At 35.1% G+C, this 19,024-nt stretch overlaps 1 protein-coding gene and 1 long non-coding RNA gene across 3 annotated transcripts in view; one reads left to right on the forward strand and one right to left on the reverse strand.

The window, feature by feature from the left end:
* LOC109025994 (uncharacterized) overlaps positions 1-19,024 on the forward strand; it is a 160,302-nt gene that overhangs the window by 87,291 nt on the left and 53,987 nt on the right. Inside the window, exon 4 of one of the 2 annotated variants that reach the window (XR_008677726.2) lies at positions 18,886-18,964. The exons of the other annotated variant lie outside the window; for it this stretch is intronic. This is a non-coding gene — a long non-coding RNA (uncharacterized lncRNA). The remainder of the gene's footprint in view (positions 1-18,885; positions 18,965-19,024) is intronic. 2 annotated transcript variants of the gene reach the window in all.
* Positions 1-19,024, reverse strand: part of SCN9A (sodium voltage-gated channel alpha subunit 9) — a 179,578-nt gene that overhangs the window by 41,377 nt on the left and 119,177 nt on the right. The window contains exons 18-21 of the mRNA XM_055380255.2: positions 18,817-18,937; positions 9,564-9,718; positions 5,169-5,342; positions 416-538 (exon numbers count right to left, since the gene is read on the reverse strand). Coding sequence (XP_055236230.1) covers positions 416-538; positions 5,169-5,342; positions 9,564-9,718; positions 18,817-18,937 — 573 coding nt within the window. The remainder of the gene's footprint in view (positions 1-415; positions 539-5,168; positions 5,343-9,563; positions 9,719-18,816; positions 18,938-19,024) is intronic.

Below are 19,024 nucleotides of genomic sequence, written 5' to 3' on the forward strand. Positions count from 1 at the left end.
TTTTTAGTAATATACTATTTAATTAATGCTATAATTAGTATTTATATATTAGTATGCATATATACCATTAGTATATATAATATGCATATATACTATTAGTATATGTAATATGCATATATATACTATTAGTGTATATAATATGCATATATATACCATATATGCATACTATATATAGTATATATGCATACTGTATATAGTATGTAAATGCATACTATATAGTATACATATGCATACTACTATATGCATATATACATATATGCATATGTATATATGCATATGTATGTACACACACATACATAAACAGCCTATGTATTTATGTAAATAGAAACAACTCATAATTTCTACATACCCATTGTTTTTATATTTTAAACCCCATTAAAAAATAAGAACATTATAAAGTTTAGTATTTTCTTACCCTCATTCCTTCAAATCTAGATAAGGCTCTTAGAGGTCTTAAAGCTCTCAGTGTCCGAAGGGATTTAATGGGGCCAAGATCTGAGTAGCCAAGAGTGTTTGCCACTAAAGTAACCAAAGAAACCTATAAAAATAACATTTTCATTAATTGTGTCAATAAAATGATGAAGCATAAAAGGAAAAAGTCAATTCTGAAACTCACTAAAAGCGACTCAACAGGAACAATAAGATTGTATATACGGAGTTGTGTAGTCAATGCCTAAAAATAGGGTAAGATGGATGTTTCTGTAAGGAAATAGATTTAAAAGAAGGTTAACCAAAATAAGAAGAAATAATGTAAGCAAAGTAAGTTGTTTATTCTATTTGAATAGAAATCATGCATATGCTTTTCACACTTTTGTAATCAATTGTTTTGTAATTGCTTATTAAATCTAAAAATTTAATTAGAACAATGGTGAACATTTTAATTATAAAACTCAGGTCAAAATGAAGTGTGTGATTCTGAAGCTAAGCCCTAAAAGTGTGGTATTCACTCAACTAAAGCTATGTCTTAGTATAAATCTTATTAAAAAACATTTTGAAGACTCATGATTTTGAGTTGGGGCAAATTCTCAACAAGATTGCTTCTGCCCTACAATTTCTAAAGATTAGCACCAAAGATCTACCAAATAGTTTTTCATGGGAGAAAAATCACAATTCTACTGAAGAGAGAATGAGAGTAGCTGATCTCATTGGCTTCACAATCAATATAGATATAATAAGAGCTTCATCATGTTAGATAGATCAGCCACAATTACCATAACCAGTATCCAAAAGAAATTTGAGTTCTTATCGTAAATTATCTTAAGAAAGAACATGAACAGCAATACAATCAATACACATTTTAGTTACAAAGCAGTGAGCTCCTCCATGACCTTAGATATGGATCTATAAATATGTTTACTCTCTGAATTAGTTCCATGGAAAATATTCATTTGCCTCACATCCTGTGTAGCAGGAGACGATGTCTAAGAAAAATGTCTGGAATGCAGTTCTTCATTACAAATAAGTTAGTGACTGAGAGATTTAAGTTTTCGAGGGAAGAATAGGAACAGATGAGAGCCAACTTTATATATTTATCTATTTCAGGCGTAGAAAAAGTCATTGTTCACAAAAAGTTCATTGCTGTTACCATCAGAGACAGGTAAACTGACTGATGAAGCAGGAAGTGTTTTAAAGTGCTCATCCTCATGTAGTATTTCCAGATGTCTCACTAAATGTAACATGGCTTTTTTAAATTCCTAAAGCTACGTATTTAGCAGAATAAATTACTCCTCATGCCACTCTTAAATTTGCCCAGTCATTCACATCCATTATTTTCCACTTAAGAACACTTGAAAATATGTATGCTCCCTCTTTAATCAGAAAATTTTTTTTTTGATGTTTTGCTGTGGTTTGAATGTTTGTCCCTTTTGAAACTCATGTTGGAACTTAATTCCCAATGTAACAGTATTAAGAGGCAGAGCCTTTAAAAGGTGATGAGGTCATGAAGGTTCTGCCTTCATGAATGGAATATAGAGTAAGGGCTTAATGGGTTTTCATGGGAGTGAGTTAGATATCACAAGAGTGGGTTTATTATAAAACCCAGTTTGTCTCTCAGTGAACACCCCTCGCCATGTGATGCCATGAGCTGCCTTGGGACTCTCTGGTGTGCCCACCAGCAAGAAAGTTCTCACCAGATGTGGACCCTTCACCTTAGACTTCCCAGCTTCCAGAACTTTAAGAAATAAATTTCTTTATTGAATACTTTAACCAGTCTCAGGTATTCAGTTACAGCAATAAAAGGTAGACTAAGACATGTCTGTTATAATTGATACAGCCCCTAAAATACTAATAGGTCTGTTCTCCAAGCCACTGTTAAGTGAGTTTTATGACACGGAATATATGCATATTATTAAGAAGACTATGGTATAGTTTGTAACTGAGAATATATATGCATATATATTCACATCTTTCTATAAACACACACGTATATATACAAATATATGCCTGTACTGATGAACGCTGTTTAATCAAGTAAGTTTCAAATAACCCAGAAGCCTGCAGAAATCAGACAAGTCCGTTCTCTGAGTAGCAAATAATATAAGTAGTTCTGAAATCTGAATATACAACAGAATCATCTGTAGGGCTTGTTACAACGATTTGCCACATCCAACTCCAGAGTTTCTGATTCAGTAGGTCTTGGGGTTGGGGGCAGAATTTGCATCTCTTATGAGTTCTCACCTACATGTGCCAACGTTTTCAGTTTTGAGACCATCCTTCAAAAACAACTGCTGTAGATAAGTTTCTATACTTTTCAGAAAAAAAAAAAAAAATCAGCCACTCCCCCAAATCTGCGTCCCAAAATTTGCATCTCTGTCAGCAAGAATATTGTGTGGAGCTTTACTCTCTGTGCTTTGCATTATATTTGTTCGTTTCCAAAATATTAAATAATATTTCAAATTGGAGTTGTTTATCTCCCTGATTTTTGCACATTACATATCCCTGAACAGGAGGTTATACTCATTGAGAATCATCACTTTAAATGTTCAAATATAAAACAATTTCCATTATTAAACAGCCATATCTCTTAATTTAAAATAAGTTCAATTTTACTTGTAAACCTTCATTTCTTGCACTGAATGATGAAAATGAGTGTATTTGTGATAATATTTTAAAGATTTTAAAATATCTAAAATATTGTATAATTTTTTAAGAGAGAGACCCCGTCATATTTACAGTTTAAGAGAAAAGAAAATCTACATTCCTTCTATAATTTCTTCTTATTTGGGGCAGCCTTTCTTCAAAACTACTATATTACAAAAATACCCATTTTATCATTTTTCATTTTTTAGGCAGTAACTAGATAACTTGATATATGAATGATTAATTGAAAAATAGCAAGAAATCATTACTATATCCGAAGTTAGAATTCTCATAGAGGAAACCTAAGATAACACATATAAGGTGTAATATATAGCTATGTTAAAAATTTTTTCACATTACATATTATAGAAAAAAGTTATTGTTTTTAACATTTAATATGTTGTGTGATTAAGAAAACGAAAATTATTATTATATTTTTTTGAGATGGAGTCTCACCCTGTCGCCCAAGCTGGAGTGCAGTGGCACGATCTCGACTCACTGAAACCTCTGCCTACCGGGTTCAAGCGATTCTTCTGCCTCAGCCTCCCGAGTAGCTGGGATTACAGGCACCTGCCACCATGTCTGGCTAATTTTTTGTATTTTTTAGTAGAGACGGGGTTTCACCATGTTGGCCAGGCTGGTCTCAAACTCCTGACCTCAGGTGATCCACCTGCCTCGGCCTCTCAAAGTGCTGGGATTACAGGCGTGAGCTACCGCGCCTGGCCAGAAGCCAAAAGTTTATGAAGCTTTGAATAACAGTTGAGAAATTGAACTTTTGAGTAAATATGACGGTAACATTTTGCAGTCAGATTTTACTATGTATGATCATGCTTACTTGTGATTTTCTAATCCACATATGATGCTGTATGAATTCAACTTTTCTTAAAAGCTCGATAATGCAAACCCTTGGTTAAATTTTAAAGCACTTATTGGCATATACAAATTTGCGTGTTGACCTCTAATTATGTCAGGCATCATATGGAAAACAAATCTCTAAAAACTATGGCTGATTATAGGATGTTTCTTCCCTAAACACAAAGGTTAGGTTTCTGAAAATCTAGAAGAATTAGTAAAAGATAAAGAACATATCATTCTGAGAAAAATAAGACTGGGAGATTGAGGTTATAAAATAATGTAAGAAAGCCATTTTAATTAATACAAAATATGTCATATATATTATTAAATTATATCATTAAAATATAAAATAATTAGAGTACATTCAATGAAATGATAATAATGGGTATTGTACTGTTAGTTTCTATTTGAGAGTCCTTGATCTCACCGACTACTTTAAGATTTCTTCTCTATCTCAATCAGAAGCCTGTAAAAATATTTCTACTTCATTAAAATAATATGTAAACTAAAGAATTATTATGTATTTTCCATCATCCAAGTATTCAACAGTTCTTTGAATTTATTATCTAAAATTATTACATTAATAATAATGCCTACTCCTCTGCCCCACTGCCATTCTGGAGATGAAGGGCAAGTCGCATATTTGAGATAGAGACAATTGTGTCTCATTTTGGTTTTTCCTATAATTGGGTCTGAGATAGATATTTTAAAATTTCATGACTTCTCTCTCCCCAAATACAAAGTTAACTTTGTATTTGTATAATGATTTTTAGAAAAATTTTAGCTCACATATCAGCCAACTTGATGTGCCCCTCATCCTCTCTTATCTTCCAATTTTACATTGTGAATAATCATCATTTCCTCTCTTTAATCTGTGTCTCTGCCCTTTTATCATCTCCTACTTCTAAATTTTGTTTTATTCTTAACAAGAATGACATTCAAATCATATTTTTTTAAAAATCACATCTCTTTTGCAGAAAACATAAAAAACTCAATTATAAATGCTACAATGTCACAGAAATAATTTACATTTGTTGAATGATTTCTGTTCTAATATTCCTCACAGATATATTTCCACTGGCTGTGTTAATATTTCTAAAAGAATAAACCTATAGCCTGAAAGTATATGAAGCTTAACAAAATTAAAATATGATAATATGCAATAGTGGTGAAGGTTTTTTCACAACACACAGTAAGAATAAATCCTCTTTTAAAATGTACTCAAAAGTACCTACATCAACAATTAGGAAATCCAGCCAACACCAGGCATTGGTGAAATATGTTTTATAACCATATGCTATCCATTTTAGAAGCATTTCCAGAATGAAGATGTAAGTGAAGATCTTGTCTGCATACTCCAGGATAATCTTAATGGTCTTTTTCCTTTCAATATAAATATCTTCAAAAGCCTGTGGAAATAATATTCAAGTTTCAATCATGCACAACTTAAGCTTCATGATTCATTAAAAAAAACAGGAAAAATACAATTCTAATGCTAAGACCGCTGAAACATAATATTGACATGGGCCAGCTGACATTTTTTCTGGTTTACAGTTATCATATAACAGTTAGTTCTAGCCTTCTCACCAGTGCTGCTGCTTGTCTTCAGAGGTCAAGAGAAAGTGCAAAAGAATGAAATTACTTATAATCCACAAAAAGACTCATGATCTCTGACACCTGATCATTTCCACCTCCATCTGATTCCTCCTCTTTCTCCATTAAAATTGGATAAGTCCTAGCAATTTAAGACATGATCCCATGGCCAGCCACTGTTATAAACTTTTCACATCCTACATTCCCCTTTTTCCCCACCAGTAGGATGTGGAGCCTGTCTTTCAGCTCTCAAATGCTTGTGCATCCCAGTGCCTAGCACCATGTTAATAACGGCAGCAGGAAAGGAAAGACTTGCTAAATGAATGACTGCAGTAGCTTAATAGGCCTATAGAGCAGAGAGGGTGCTTTTTCCTTTGACTATTCATCCATATATTATCCTTCAAAGCTTCAGCTCTAAAAATCACTGTTCTATTCTCTCCATTAATGCGGTGCTTCCTATGCTTTCCAAGAAATTTTAGTAAGTGACACACAACATTATGTGACATTAGGTGAGCTCTATCTAATGTAGGGCTTATGCTTTACTGTTACTAGTTTTGGTTATCACTCATTTACTCCTATTTTGTGTATGCTCTTCTGTCTGAGGAGCCACAACACAGTGAAAGGACAGGGTGACTTTGACTTTAGACTTCAGCCACATGTCCCTTGACAAAGAATTTGAAAGGACTGAAAAATTGGGCTCATTGTTGCAGTGAGCCAAGATCATGCCACTGCACTCCAGCCTGGGCAACAGAGCAAGACTCTGTCTAAAAAAAAAGGCTCATTGAGACACTGAAAATGATTGCTGATCTCAACAGGTCTAAAGTGTTAGAACTCTCTCTTTCAGATCGAAACACTATTAACCCTGTTGGATAAAATGAAAGTCAAAGACCTGTATGCTTCGTGGTTAATATTATATTTATTACCTGTCTACAGTCATGAACTTGTGCCATTGAGATTCTTCTTATTCTACGTTCTGCTATCAATACTCTAAAATTATCCTTAGCAGTTTTGGGAAACTGTTGGTATCAATATTGAAGAAAAGAGACAAGTTGGGGCAGAAAGACTGAATGGACCTATTAAGATGCAAAAACAAGGTCCCAGCAGTTGGCAGAGGTTCTGAAATTCAATGGAATTGAAGTGCAGAGGGAGGCTTCTAGCCCTCAGGATTTTCCTCCCCTCCACTCCACCCCCAAATTCTGGAGGAATCAGGCAAGCCATCTAAACCGAAACTATGGCAATGACTCAGTCCTTGAAATACAAAGACAAGGAAGGGGCTTAGTCACAAGGAAAACGAAGCCTGTTTCTAGAACTGGTGTACAGGGTCAGAGCAGAGCCGCAGGAAGTCTTGAATGATGAGAACCTCTCTCTGACTGGTCCCAGAGCAGGAATTAGAATTCAGCCCACAGGGGTTCTAGCTTCCAGAACCAATTTTGTGGATGTAGGAGCAAGGAGGCAAGAATGACCTTATGTGAGCTCTATCTGATTTAGGACTTACGCTTTACTGTTACTAAATTCAGTTACCACTCATTTATTTCTGTTTTGTGTATACTCTTCTTTCTGAGGAGCCACAACACAGTGAAAAGATACGGTGACTTTGATTTTAGATGTCAATTCAGTGATAGCTCTGTCATTTACTAGCTTTGGGACATTAAGCAACTTTTAAAACTGTACCCAGCTTCATCATTGGTAAAATAAGCAAAATATCATAATCTCACAGGGTTGTTTGAAAATTAAATGAGAAAATCTAAAAGAAGATTCTGAAACACAATAAGTATAAGCTAAATGAGAGCTATTACTTCTTTTTAACTTTTATTTTAGGTTTGAGGGTACATGTGAAGGTTTGTTACATAGGTAAACATGTGTCATGGGGGTTTGCTATACTTTTAAAAAATCTAGTTTAATTGGCAACCTCTCTAAGTACAAACACCAGCTTCTTGAAATATCTTTCCCTTTTCTTCCTCATATGATTTATTTAAAATACACTTTTGAGAATGCCCTCCCCAAATGTCTTCCTCTGTTTTAGACATTTTGAACAAGGAATTACTCCAAACTTTAATTTTTTTGTAATCTCCTCTCTGAAATTCTCAGTCACATATGTGAGTCAGCATGGGATAAACTTCCTTAGTTACTAGGAATACATTGTATGGTAGACACTATCATGATTTCTACTTGGATGACTCCAGGTAAGGAAAATAGAGCTTTTCTGATCACATTTTCTGTTTCTGAGAGTTGAGACTTGATAGGAAAGGAAAGCCACAGTGGGTCCCTGCAGGTTGTTGGGGAGTGTGCCAAGAATGCCAGGCTCTGCCTGCTCCTTACCTAGGACATTCCTCAGGGTTGTGTTTGCAGTGAGCAACCTTGAGACATGAGGTAGGGTCTCTGGGACAAAGAGCAGGGTTGCTTATGTTGCTTGGTATAAAAGGATGCATTCCCTAAGCTCAGTGTTCCTCAGCTGTGACATCAATCCACTATATGTGTACACACTCATTCAGGCTCATATAATGCCCCCATGAGACCTGGGTAAAGGGGGAACCAACAGAAACATGTTGAAACTCATGCTACTTTCCACGCATAAGTAACAAAGTCCTTTATCTCTGACCCAAGCACCTCATATCTTCTGCCAGCATCCATGAAACAGTATCAGGTCAACCTATTAGCATATAAGTACAGTAAAATCAAAGTCCAAACTCATGAAGACTGTCTATGAGGCAAGTTACAAAGTTCTTGAGTATTCTATTTTTAGTATAATGAAACTTCCAGTGGTATATCTAGCTAGATCTGGGCTCCTAATGGCTTCTAATGGCTCATCTCTGTCAGCGTCAGCAGGAAAAATGACAATTAAGAAAAAGTTTCAGGAAGCTTGTAATTCTACTAGATCTCTTTCAACTCTCATGGAAGCTGCTTGTATGTGTACAAGAATGAGAAACTTGTCCTACTTTTATCCTAAAACTACCATCTGTTTTCCCTTTTTATAACACACAAGATGCTTCACAAGCTGACCTTGCTTTCTCGTAGTATCTCTGGCCACCTGTACTTGTTCTTCTTCCCACCACACTTGCAGTTCAGCAGTTTTTAATTTCCTGAATATCTGATGCTGTTTTATGCCTCCTTACGATTGTATACTTGTTCCCCTCAGCCTGCCTTGCCTAACTAGAAAATTCCTATTCATCTTTCTAGACCCAGAAAAGCACCATTTACGTTTCTGAAATTGCAAGCGGACAGTTGTTCTCCTTGCTACAGAACTTTGTCACATTTACACTTTGCTTACAAACACATCCAAGCTCTACAGTTACCATTTGTATTCTGCTCTTCTCCATTGCTCTTAGCTCCTTAAGAATAAACAGTACCTGGATCTCATTTATCTTTGCATCGTGAAAGTTGATCATACAAATTGGGTAGTTCTTGTCCTACTCAACTAACAGTCAACTAAGAGTCAAGAAGGCAGGGGGAAAAGCTCTCAGGGTACAAAACATTACTCCAAGAATTATAATTCTCTGCAAGACTGACTGTTGAAGCTGCTTGTTGTAACTTGAAATTAGTTTTATCTATAGCTTCTGAGGAAAGCTCTTACACTCTAGGACTAATTGTGCCAACGACTGTTGCTCGCCAGTTGGAGCTTACCAGTTCCCCAGATCCTTACTAGGGCCAATGAACTTTCTCAAAGAGCAATATATAACATTTTCCCATTTTAATAAAACCTCTAACCTTCTCTCTTTGTTCTACAGGGAAAGTGCTTTCAGTTTATGCCACAGACTCTCTCCCTGTTTTGCAAACTGATATTGCCAGTAAAATTCTCTTTTCTATTATAGCCATCCGGGTGGCCCTTTGGACAACAGCATTCAGGGCAGCAAGGATAATGCCTGGCATGTAGGAGTGCTCAGTAACTATTTAGTGAGCTCAAGTAAAATTTTGTCATTGGCACTAATCATAGGGATTAATTCTAGGTAAAACAACTTGCCATGATATTTTTATCTTTTAGCTCATTTTAAAGAATATTGACTTAATCAATATATTGACTTAGGTGTCAGATCATTTACCAGGGCACCACTGCTGAGCAGGATCATGAGGACAATGAAGCTTTCAAACCAACTGTGTTCAACAATCTTGTAGCAGGTTTTCCTGATGTTCCACCAGATTTTTCCTTTCCCTGACTCTATGTTAACTTGGCAGCATGAGAACCTCCGTACACAACCTGACAAGAAAGACATGCATGTTAAATCTTGATATTCAGAATAAATAAAATTTTTAATACATTATTTAATGCAAACTGCTTTCTGTGATACTCTCTCAACCAAATAATTTCAACACCTATACTTGCAATTTCAGATAGATTTAATTTGGATGCTGCCTTCCTTCATCTTCTAACTTTGCATAATGTTTTCTAAATAGTTGTTAGTTAGTTTTAGCTTACAATGTATTCTTGTCTTCTGTAATCCCCAATTTCTCTTCAGTCTCCTCCACAGCCTTTAAACCACTTTCATTTTATGTGTGAATGAATGAATGAACTAAAATCTGAAGACGACATGAATTTTAGGGTCTTCTTTTCTGACAGATAAATTTTTCTAGTCTATAATTTTAGATACTTCCACTCCTCTATGGTAAAAACCCTCTGAAATACACCTTTCTAAACAATATTGAGAAAATTAGTGGAAACTCCTGAAATTAAGTTCAAAAGAAACTCATCTTGATTAGAAGATCCAGATGAAACTTTCAAGTATTCTAAGTTAAAAACAAATGTGACTTTAAATTTTTATGTACAAAATATACTGCTACAAAAAATTGAAAATTGTACTTAAAAATGGTTAGGTTTATTCATTCATTAACGCATTCTTTTGTCCATCAAACCCTTGTTATGTATCTTCTATGTATTCACCTCTGTACATGATTTCCTTTCCTCAGGGAATTTATGTTAGGTTTTGGTTAGGTAGATAAAAACAGAAATAAATGACTATAACTAGATATGGCAACTAAAGTGACAGATAGTCAGGGTTCATTTTGATAGCATGGAAGAAATCAATCTCACCTGGCTTATTTCTTGAGAAAGAGAGATCAATAGAGGCTTCCTAGAAGAGATGGAGCCTGGGTTGAATCAAAATATCAGTAAAAAAGAGTTTGGGTGGAATTCCAGGCAGCAAAAATTGTTATGCATAGAAATTTAAACCAGTTTAGAATTGTGATGCAAGCAGAATGTACACAAGAGGCAAGGGTGAGAGGTGAGCTTAGAAAAATTGGTCAGATTATGGAAAGCATTGGCCTTTACCTTAAGGAGTTTGGCTTATATCCTATCGAGGTTGAGGAGTAAGTAAAGGGTTATAAGCAGGGAACGAGATACGCAAATTGCAATGTAAATAGATGTCTCCACGGTACATGGAGGATAAGTAGGAAGGGTGAATAGAGAGGAGTAGGGGTAAAGAAAGTTTCATACCCAGAAAACCATTTGGATTCTGGTCCAGTAACCCTGTCTGGAGGGAAAGATTAGTTAGGAACTAGAGTTGTAACAGATTCAAGACATATTTGGCAGATAAAATCAGCAGGATTTGGTGATTGATTGGATATCGAATGTAAGAGAAAGGAAAGAGCCCAGGACTACCAGGTGGATGTTAGCAGTGAATTGAAAACCACAGGAGGAGGAGCTGACTTGGCAGGTGATGATTTTGAGATGCCTGTGAATTGTTTAAATACAGATATCCTATAGATTTTAAAAATGGGGGTGGGAACCTGAAACGGGAGAAACCTGTCTAGAAAAGAATACTTAGTAATAATTAGCATACACGTATCTGCTGAAGTCAGAACAGTTTTTGAGGTCACACAAAAAGAGTATTTAGGGTGAGCAGAAAAAGGGCCAACTCCGAAACATTCTGAAACAACAATATTAAGGGAGAGAATTCAATGGTGTGCTGAAAGCAGACCATACCAATTCTTGTTGTTAAACTGTCAGAAATTCCTGCTTGTCTGTTGTTAAAAGCAGCCATTATTAAATATTTGACTATATAAACTTAGAATTCTATAACTTACCTTAAGGAAAGGTAATAAATACTAAGACATATCACTTCCTAATTATTTTACTGTATTTTATTTGTCTATTCCGTTTGAATGGCAGAAGTATGGCATACTGTCGGGCTATTGTGCATCTCTTCTTTCTGGACGGTGGTCTATTCTCTCTGGATTATTCTCTCTGGACAGTAGTAATATGCTATACTATTGGGCTACTGTGCAACTCTTCTTTCTGGATGCTGGTCTATTCTATCTGGCCTATTGTATCTGGATGGTGGAAGTATGTCACACTGTTGAGCTACTGTGAATCTCTTCTTAACTCTGCATTTAGCAACTTCACATCAGTAGTTTGAAATCAGTGATGGTGGGAATCTTTACATTACAAAAATCTCCAAGCACTACAAATGAGAGCTTCTTGATTTTCTAGAGTAGAATTAAGAAGGTGATGGAGGAAATGCCAATAAAACAGATAAACAGTCAAGGTGTATTGTGTTTGTAGCCATTACTCTGAATAGCACAAAAATTAAAAAATATCCTTTCATTATTGAAATTCTGTTTTTTGATTTGCAAATAATTGCTTACATCACTGATGAATGAGTAAAGTTCTGACATATAGCTTCTTCATTTCTTTTTTATTTCACTGACTAACATAAATATCAAGCAGTCTTCATGCTAAAACTATACTTGTTTATTAGCTGCAAAAATAGGTTGCCTATACATGCAAAAGTTTGGCAAAGTTCAAAAAAAGCATTCTTTGAGAAACAATTTGATATACAGCATGTTCAATAAAAAGTTGTAATATTTTATTATTTGTAAATTGTGTGTCATATATCCTAATATCAGTAAAATTTATAGTAAATGATATAAGTACACATTTTTTATTTTCCTTGGAGAACCAGTTTATAAAAATATTTACCTACACATCACTAGGACAGGTAGAGGAGAAAACTTTGAAGTAGATGAAATGAGAGATGAACAAGAAGGACCAAGAGGGTGCAGTAAAAGACAAACCAAAGAGTAAAAAGTTTTATAAGAAGTGATAAACAGAGCTATGAACATAAGAGGCCCAGAAAGAGAATGATTGAAACATTGAAAAATTTTAATCAATTTAAAGTTTATTAAAGCAACTAGAATTACTCTGAAGAAAAGAGAGACTCTTTAAAAAGTAACTACAGTGAATTCTTCCTCATAAAATTTTAGATGAAAAACCTCATTTTAGATGAAGGCAGGAGGTGGGAAAGTAAGAATGGGCAGCACTTTTTTGATACCTGTTTCAGAAGTTTGAATTTTAGATATTTCTAAAAGATTGATTTCCTTTTCTGTAAAACAATATAATTCATTAACAAGTATTGAGCTTTTCAAGTAACAACTTCAGATAATCATAAGTTGTATGTTCTAAAACAACAAAACTAGAATCCTCTTGACAAGATGCACCTGGTAGAAAATGTTTTGTAATGGATCTTTTCATGTTTCTGAAGTCTAATTAGTGCATTGATCCAGTTGATATGAGGTTATTTTCTAGCACTTTAATTTCCAGCTCTATAGAAATACAGCAGACAAGGTGTTTCCCTCTCCCCCTATGTCTCTGGTGTTTTTGTTATCATGTATATTTTATGTGTTCCTGTTTTTTCTCTCTGGAAGTTTCTAAGTTCCCAGAAGACTCAAACTGAGTCTGTAATGCTTGCTCTTTGTGCTTACAGTACTCATCATAGTCCTCTACTTGGCTTAATAGGTCATTTATAGTTGATTTTTAAAAGACTTGATTCCCCAAAATGAGTTATATAATCTTCTAAGCAGTTAGTCATAATTTGAAAGGTTACATCTCTGTGAATTCTATACTTTACATAAACATTGGATGAAAAAGAAAAAAAAAGGTGAATGGAAAATCTACACATAGCTTCATTTATACAATGTTAATTACAGTGAACATGATCTCAGATCTGAAATTATGTATCATCCTACACTTAAATAATTATTATCTACATGCATTTAGTTAAGAGAGAACATTCGATAAAATGATATAAAAACAGAGTAAAAGGGTAGGGTCAAAAATTAACTCTAAGTTAATCTTTCTCAGGGAAAATAAAAATACCAGAGAGAGTGAAAAAAATGAGATGAATTTTTTAATATTAACTTAGTGCTTTAGAATTTGTCTTAAACTTAAAAACAATGATCACTTATAAGAAAGAATTTATCTTTCTCAGGGGCAAATTATTGGATAAGAAAATTATCCCTTTGGTTAAGAAGATTTTGCTCTCTGGGATTTACTTTTGTCAATCTTAAAATTGAAGGGAAACATCATTCTTATGATTGAGGAAATAAAAACACTAAAAATCCTAATTAGAAAAGTTAGTAAACTTTCAATCTGAAATGAAGTTTCATAAATATTGCCCTCAGGGTTTATTACACCTCAGAGAGTTTCTTTCTCTTATTTTGAGGCAAGAGTGATGGAGCGCCTGTCTGGTTTTTGTGCAAAGGTATATCCCAAGAGATTTCCAACTAAGCTGGTTAGCAATGTTATCATACCTTCTCTTTAAAAGGACTATTAATTAAATGTAAACATAACAGAGAATCTCTCAAACATTTTAATGGGTCCCAGTGAGTAAATGCTATTTCTTTTGGGTGGTTTCACTAATGTGCTCTCATGGTGCATTACATAAAGTCTATGCTGAGTTTCATCATGTTAAACCAAAGCTCTCAAAAAAAAAAAAAAAGAAAGGAAAGAAGAAAGAAACCATTGACCACTTCAAAAGACAGACTATTCATTAAAAACCATAACAGCATGATCAATATAATTAATTTAAAAATTGATTATGAAAACAAGCTTTTTTCACCATTTCTTAACATCTAATATAACTAAAACAAATATTTGTTAACATTATCTTTCCAAAAGAAAGAAAAAATAAAAGTCACAAAGGAGTTGGTTATTGTGTTACTAAAGTTAGAATTAATTATTAGTTATTTTATAGGAAGGGGGTGAATACAAAACATTTTGAAAGGAAGATGATTTGGCTTCTCCTACCAAGTTAACAGAAAAATACATTACTATTATTACCATTATTATTTTTTGAGACAGAGTCTCACTTTGTTGCCAGGCTGGAGTGCAGTAGCAGGATCTCAGCTCACTGCAACCTCTGCCTCCTGGGTTCAAGCGATTCTCCTGCCTCAGCCTCTTGAGTAGCTGGGACTACAGGCGCTCACCACCAGGCTCAACTAATTTTTGTATTTTTAGTAGAAACGGGATTTCACCATGTTAGCCAGGATGGTCTTGATCTCTTGACCTTGTGAAAAAGGCTATTTTTCGCTAACTCTAATCCTGATTATGTAATTTACTAATTTGATAATCTAAAAGCAGCACAATATAAAACCACATAGACCCAAAGAGTCATGTCATGTTCATAATTATATAGGTTGCCAAGTCATGTAGAACTAAGGATAGTAAAGAACAGGGCATGATATAAGGAAGCAGTCTGAAGTCTTCAAATACAAAGTAATAGACACAGAGCTAAGGAACAACCTTGCATAAGAGGGAGAGAAAAGGTGAATAAGAGGAACCAGATGCAATCAATGAAATACATTAGTAAAGTGATAATTATGAAGCTGAAATGAATCAACAAATGTGAGACTATGAACAACAAAATCGTTTTAACATTTATCTTCAGTAAAAACATGCTACTTGGATTTAATTCTTTTTCATACTTCATTTAAATTTTTCAGTTACCTTTCAGGTAACAGAGATCTCTGGAGGTGAAACATTGCTCTGAACTGGCATTGATTCTAGCCCAGCTCTTGTAGATCAATTACCAACTTGTAAGTAAACATGTTCATGATTCTTCATTCTGACAAGCCCATGCTTCTCAGTCTTCATGTGGAAACTATGCATTTCCAGTTTTTAAGCACCCAATGTTCAATCCATCAACAAATCCCTTCAGCTCTAACTTCAAAATATACTCAGCATGTCACACCCTCACTATACAAAACTCTACCATACTAGTCTAAGCTCCCATCACCTCTCACCTGGATTTATGCAGAAACTCCAAGAAATCTTCCAGCTTCTGCCATTGCTATTCGCCCTTCCACTCTTAAGATTGCACATTGTGAGATTTTAAAATCACATCCTTATAATGTTCTTCAAATGTCTTATAATCTGGCCTCTACTACATCTCTGATCTACACTTTTTAAAAATAATGTCATTTGTTTTATTTATTTGTTTGTTGGAGACAGAGTCTTCCTCTGTCGTCCAGGCTGGAGTGCAGTGGCACAATCTTGGCTCACTGCAACCTCTGCCTCCTGGATTCAAGTAATTCTCGTGCCTCAGCCTCACAAGTAGCTGGGATTATAGGCATGTATCACCAAGATCAATTAATTTTTTTTTCATTTTCAGTAAAAATGGGGTTTCGCTACGTTGGCCAGGCTGGTCTTGAACTCCTGGCCTCAAGTGATCGCCCACCTCGGCCTCCCAAAGTACTGGAATTATAGGTGTGAGCCACTTCACCCAGCCTCTGACCTTAACTTTTAATCCTCTTCCCATCTCTCATTATTCTCCATCTGTTTTGGCCCCTTGGTTTTTCCCAAATGTTATGCATATCCTCACCTTGGGGCATGTGCCTTCATTACTCTGCCTAAAATACTTTTCCTCCATATATTTGCACGGCCCCCTTCAATTTTCTTTACGTCACAGAAGAAACGCCACCTTTATAGGCAGGCTTTCTCTGACCAATCATTCATTGATAGCATATTTATGTGCTAGTAAGTTCTTCCCCCTCACTCTTGGTATTCCTCTTTTCCATATACCTTCTCCATAGCACTTTTCACTTATCTGACCTGCTACATCTTGATATGTTTCTTCAGCAAGGGGTATTGTTTTGTTCACAGCTCCATCTCCCTCCAGTGCCTGGAACTGGACCTGGCACACAGGTATTTAATAATTATTTGTTTAGTGGAATAAAGAATGATTATGTGAATACATGGTTGAAAGGCTAAGCAAATTGGCTGCTTCACTGAATTTATTAGGCTACAGATCCAGAGACTGTATGAAGTCTCTGCTTGAGCACATAAAAGGGATGTGACTCAGAGATATATGCTCCCTCAGTAAATTTCAATGGTCCAAGCCCAGGTTCATTGGAAAACGTGTTTCCATAATATTTCTTCTATACTGGCCTCAGTTTGGAAGCAATGAATAATCTCAGAGTATTCACAAAAGTATTTTCATTGATGTTTATAGGATTAAAAAAACTTTGTATTATATCTTGTTATAACAGCACCTACAGTCTGAAATAGCATAGTATTAATACTTTCTGTAATAGTTTAAGTTTTTTGAAGTCATTTTTTGGTTTGAAACTTTAAGTTGATTGATAAGCCCAACTTCTTTCTAGTTATCCTAGAATTTTAAGTCATGATCATTCATAAAATGAATAGGGAAAATCTTGGTAGCATCAGTACAAATTTAAGTCTATATACTGCTAATAAATTTCTTGAGGAGCAGGCCATACATGTTGATGAAATTCTTAAATCTCTGTAACATGGACACTTTTAAAGGAAACTGTGCATTTGCTTATAGCACTAATTTCAGGAAGCACAAAATTTATATTGACTGGATGTCGTACACCTTTGCTCCTTACATAAAATGATATTTGGTGTGTATTTAAAGAAAATCCATGCACTCTTTGTAGTTTGCTGATGTCTTTATTTTCCAATCATTTTGCTTAATGCATGAATGTTATAAGAGACCAGTTGAGAAAATCTTGGACACTGAAAGCAAGTCGATGATTTTTCAAAAAATACTAATGCTGAGGGTAAGCCCATGACTAGATAAGTCATTAGCATCTGTGCTATCATAGCTTCTGTATAAGATTGTTAACAGAATCCTTGAAGAACAAGAAAAGTAGAAGAAGGAAGATAGGCACTGTGCTAGTAAGTTTATAATCATTATCTTATTTGATCCTCTTAGCATCGCTGTGATGTGGATGCTGATATCCCCATTTTACAGATGAGATATCTGAAGAACAAGATTTTAAATTGTGCACAAGTTCTCACAGGCAGATAATAAGTCGGCAAATTAGAACATATGTTTATCAGGCTCCAAAGTTTGAACTTTGTATTACTGTATTACATTGCAGCCCTACTCTGGGCTTGTATTTTTACCTAGATGATACAATACTTGTTCAGACAATACTGCATTATCCCTGGCAAATTCCAGAAGTAGTAAGAAATTCAGCATATCAGAAAGCATGCAGGAGTAGAAGGAGGTACTGTTACAAAACAAGAGACTAAGGCCAAATGTAAAGAACTTTACATGTCAAGTTAAGGACTTCAGACTTTACCCTAGAGGCCAAGGATTCTCACATTTTAGTGTGCATGCAAATCCTCTTAAGGGCTTGGGCCCTATCTCCAGAGTTCCTGATGAACTTGTGACTAGCAAGGAAAACTTTAAGGGTCTCTCAAAGTCTTTAGCTTGAGGGTAAGGTAGATCATGAAGTTACTAATAAAGACTGGAGGAAGCTGTAAACCATACTAAAGTTTTGTTTTTGTTTTTGCTTTAAAAAAAAAACTTATTAAACTTGGAATGTTTTACAAACAACAGATAATGATGACCAATGGGGAATTGTAAGCAGATCTGGGACTCAAGAGTGAGGTCAGAGGTAAAGACATTGATGTTAAGAGTCAATAGCACAGAAATGGCTTTTCAAGCCACAGGCATGCATGAAACACCTCAGAGCTTCAGAATAAGAAAAGATAACTGAAGACTGAACATGTGGGGAGAAATCATTATTTACAGGATGTGCAGAAAAAATACTCATTAAAGAAATAGAGAGAGGAACTCAGAACTCTAAGACAAATACAAGACCAAACGTAGACTATGGCCTCTGAAACTAAGGAAAGGAAGAATTTTGAGAGAGACTGTAGTCAACAGTATCAAACAGTTTTCTGAGAGTTAGTGAGTAGATTCCATTTTTTATTAAAAGGACCAGAGTACAGACTATTTCATTAACTTGTATTCTGGTGGTTCCATTGATCTGGGAATACGAATTAAGGCTCTAAAATAAGAAGTAGTAGCATGCTTACAGTCTAACATACAGTGATAGGAAATTACTGTTAGTCAAGTGCCATAGATGTGGAAACTCAAGCTTAGAGAGCTCTAGTGACTTGCCCTTAATCATCATACAGCTGTAGCTGAATCAGCATGGAATGGAGTCTTCTGACTTACCGACAACCTCTGGTAAGTATTAGGCGTTAAAACAAACCCCAGAACACTAATTAAGGAATGCTAACCAAGGTCTCAATTTTTGTCTTACCATCTGTGAAACAGGCCTCCGGCTCATCGGAATTCATAGGTTCAGCCTCTGCTTCTTCTCCTTCTCCAGGCAAAGGGTTATCAACTGTGCTGCACTCTGAGGAGCTTGACCGGTTTAATCTCTAGAAAGGAATTCACCACCCCACCAGGTAGTTCATTTAAAGCTCATTCAAATATGATATTTAAGCCTTATTTAATAATCAGACTCA

Source organism: Gorilla gorilla, chromosome 11 (assembly GCF_029281585.2).
Source record: "Gorilla gorilla gorilla isolate KB3781 chromosome 11, NHGRI_mGorGor1-v2.1_pri, whole genome shotgun sequence".
Taxonomy (NCBI): Eukaryota; Metazoa; Chordata; class Mammalia; order Primates; family Hominidae; genus Gorilla; species Gorilla gorilla.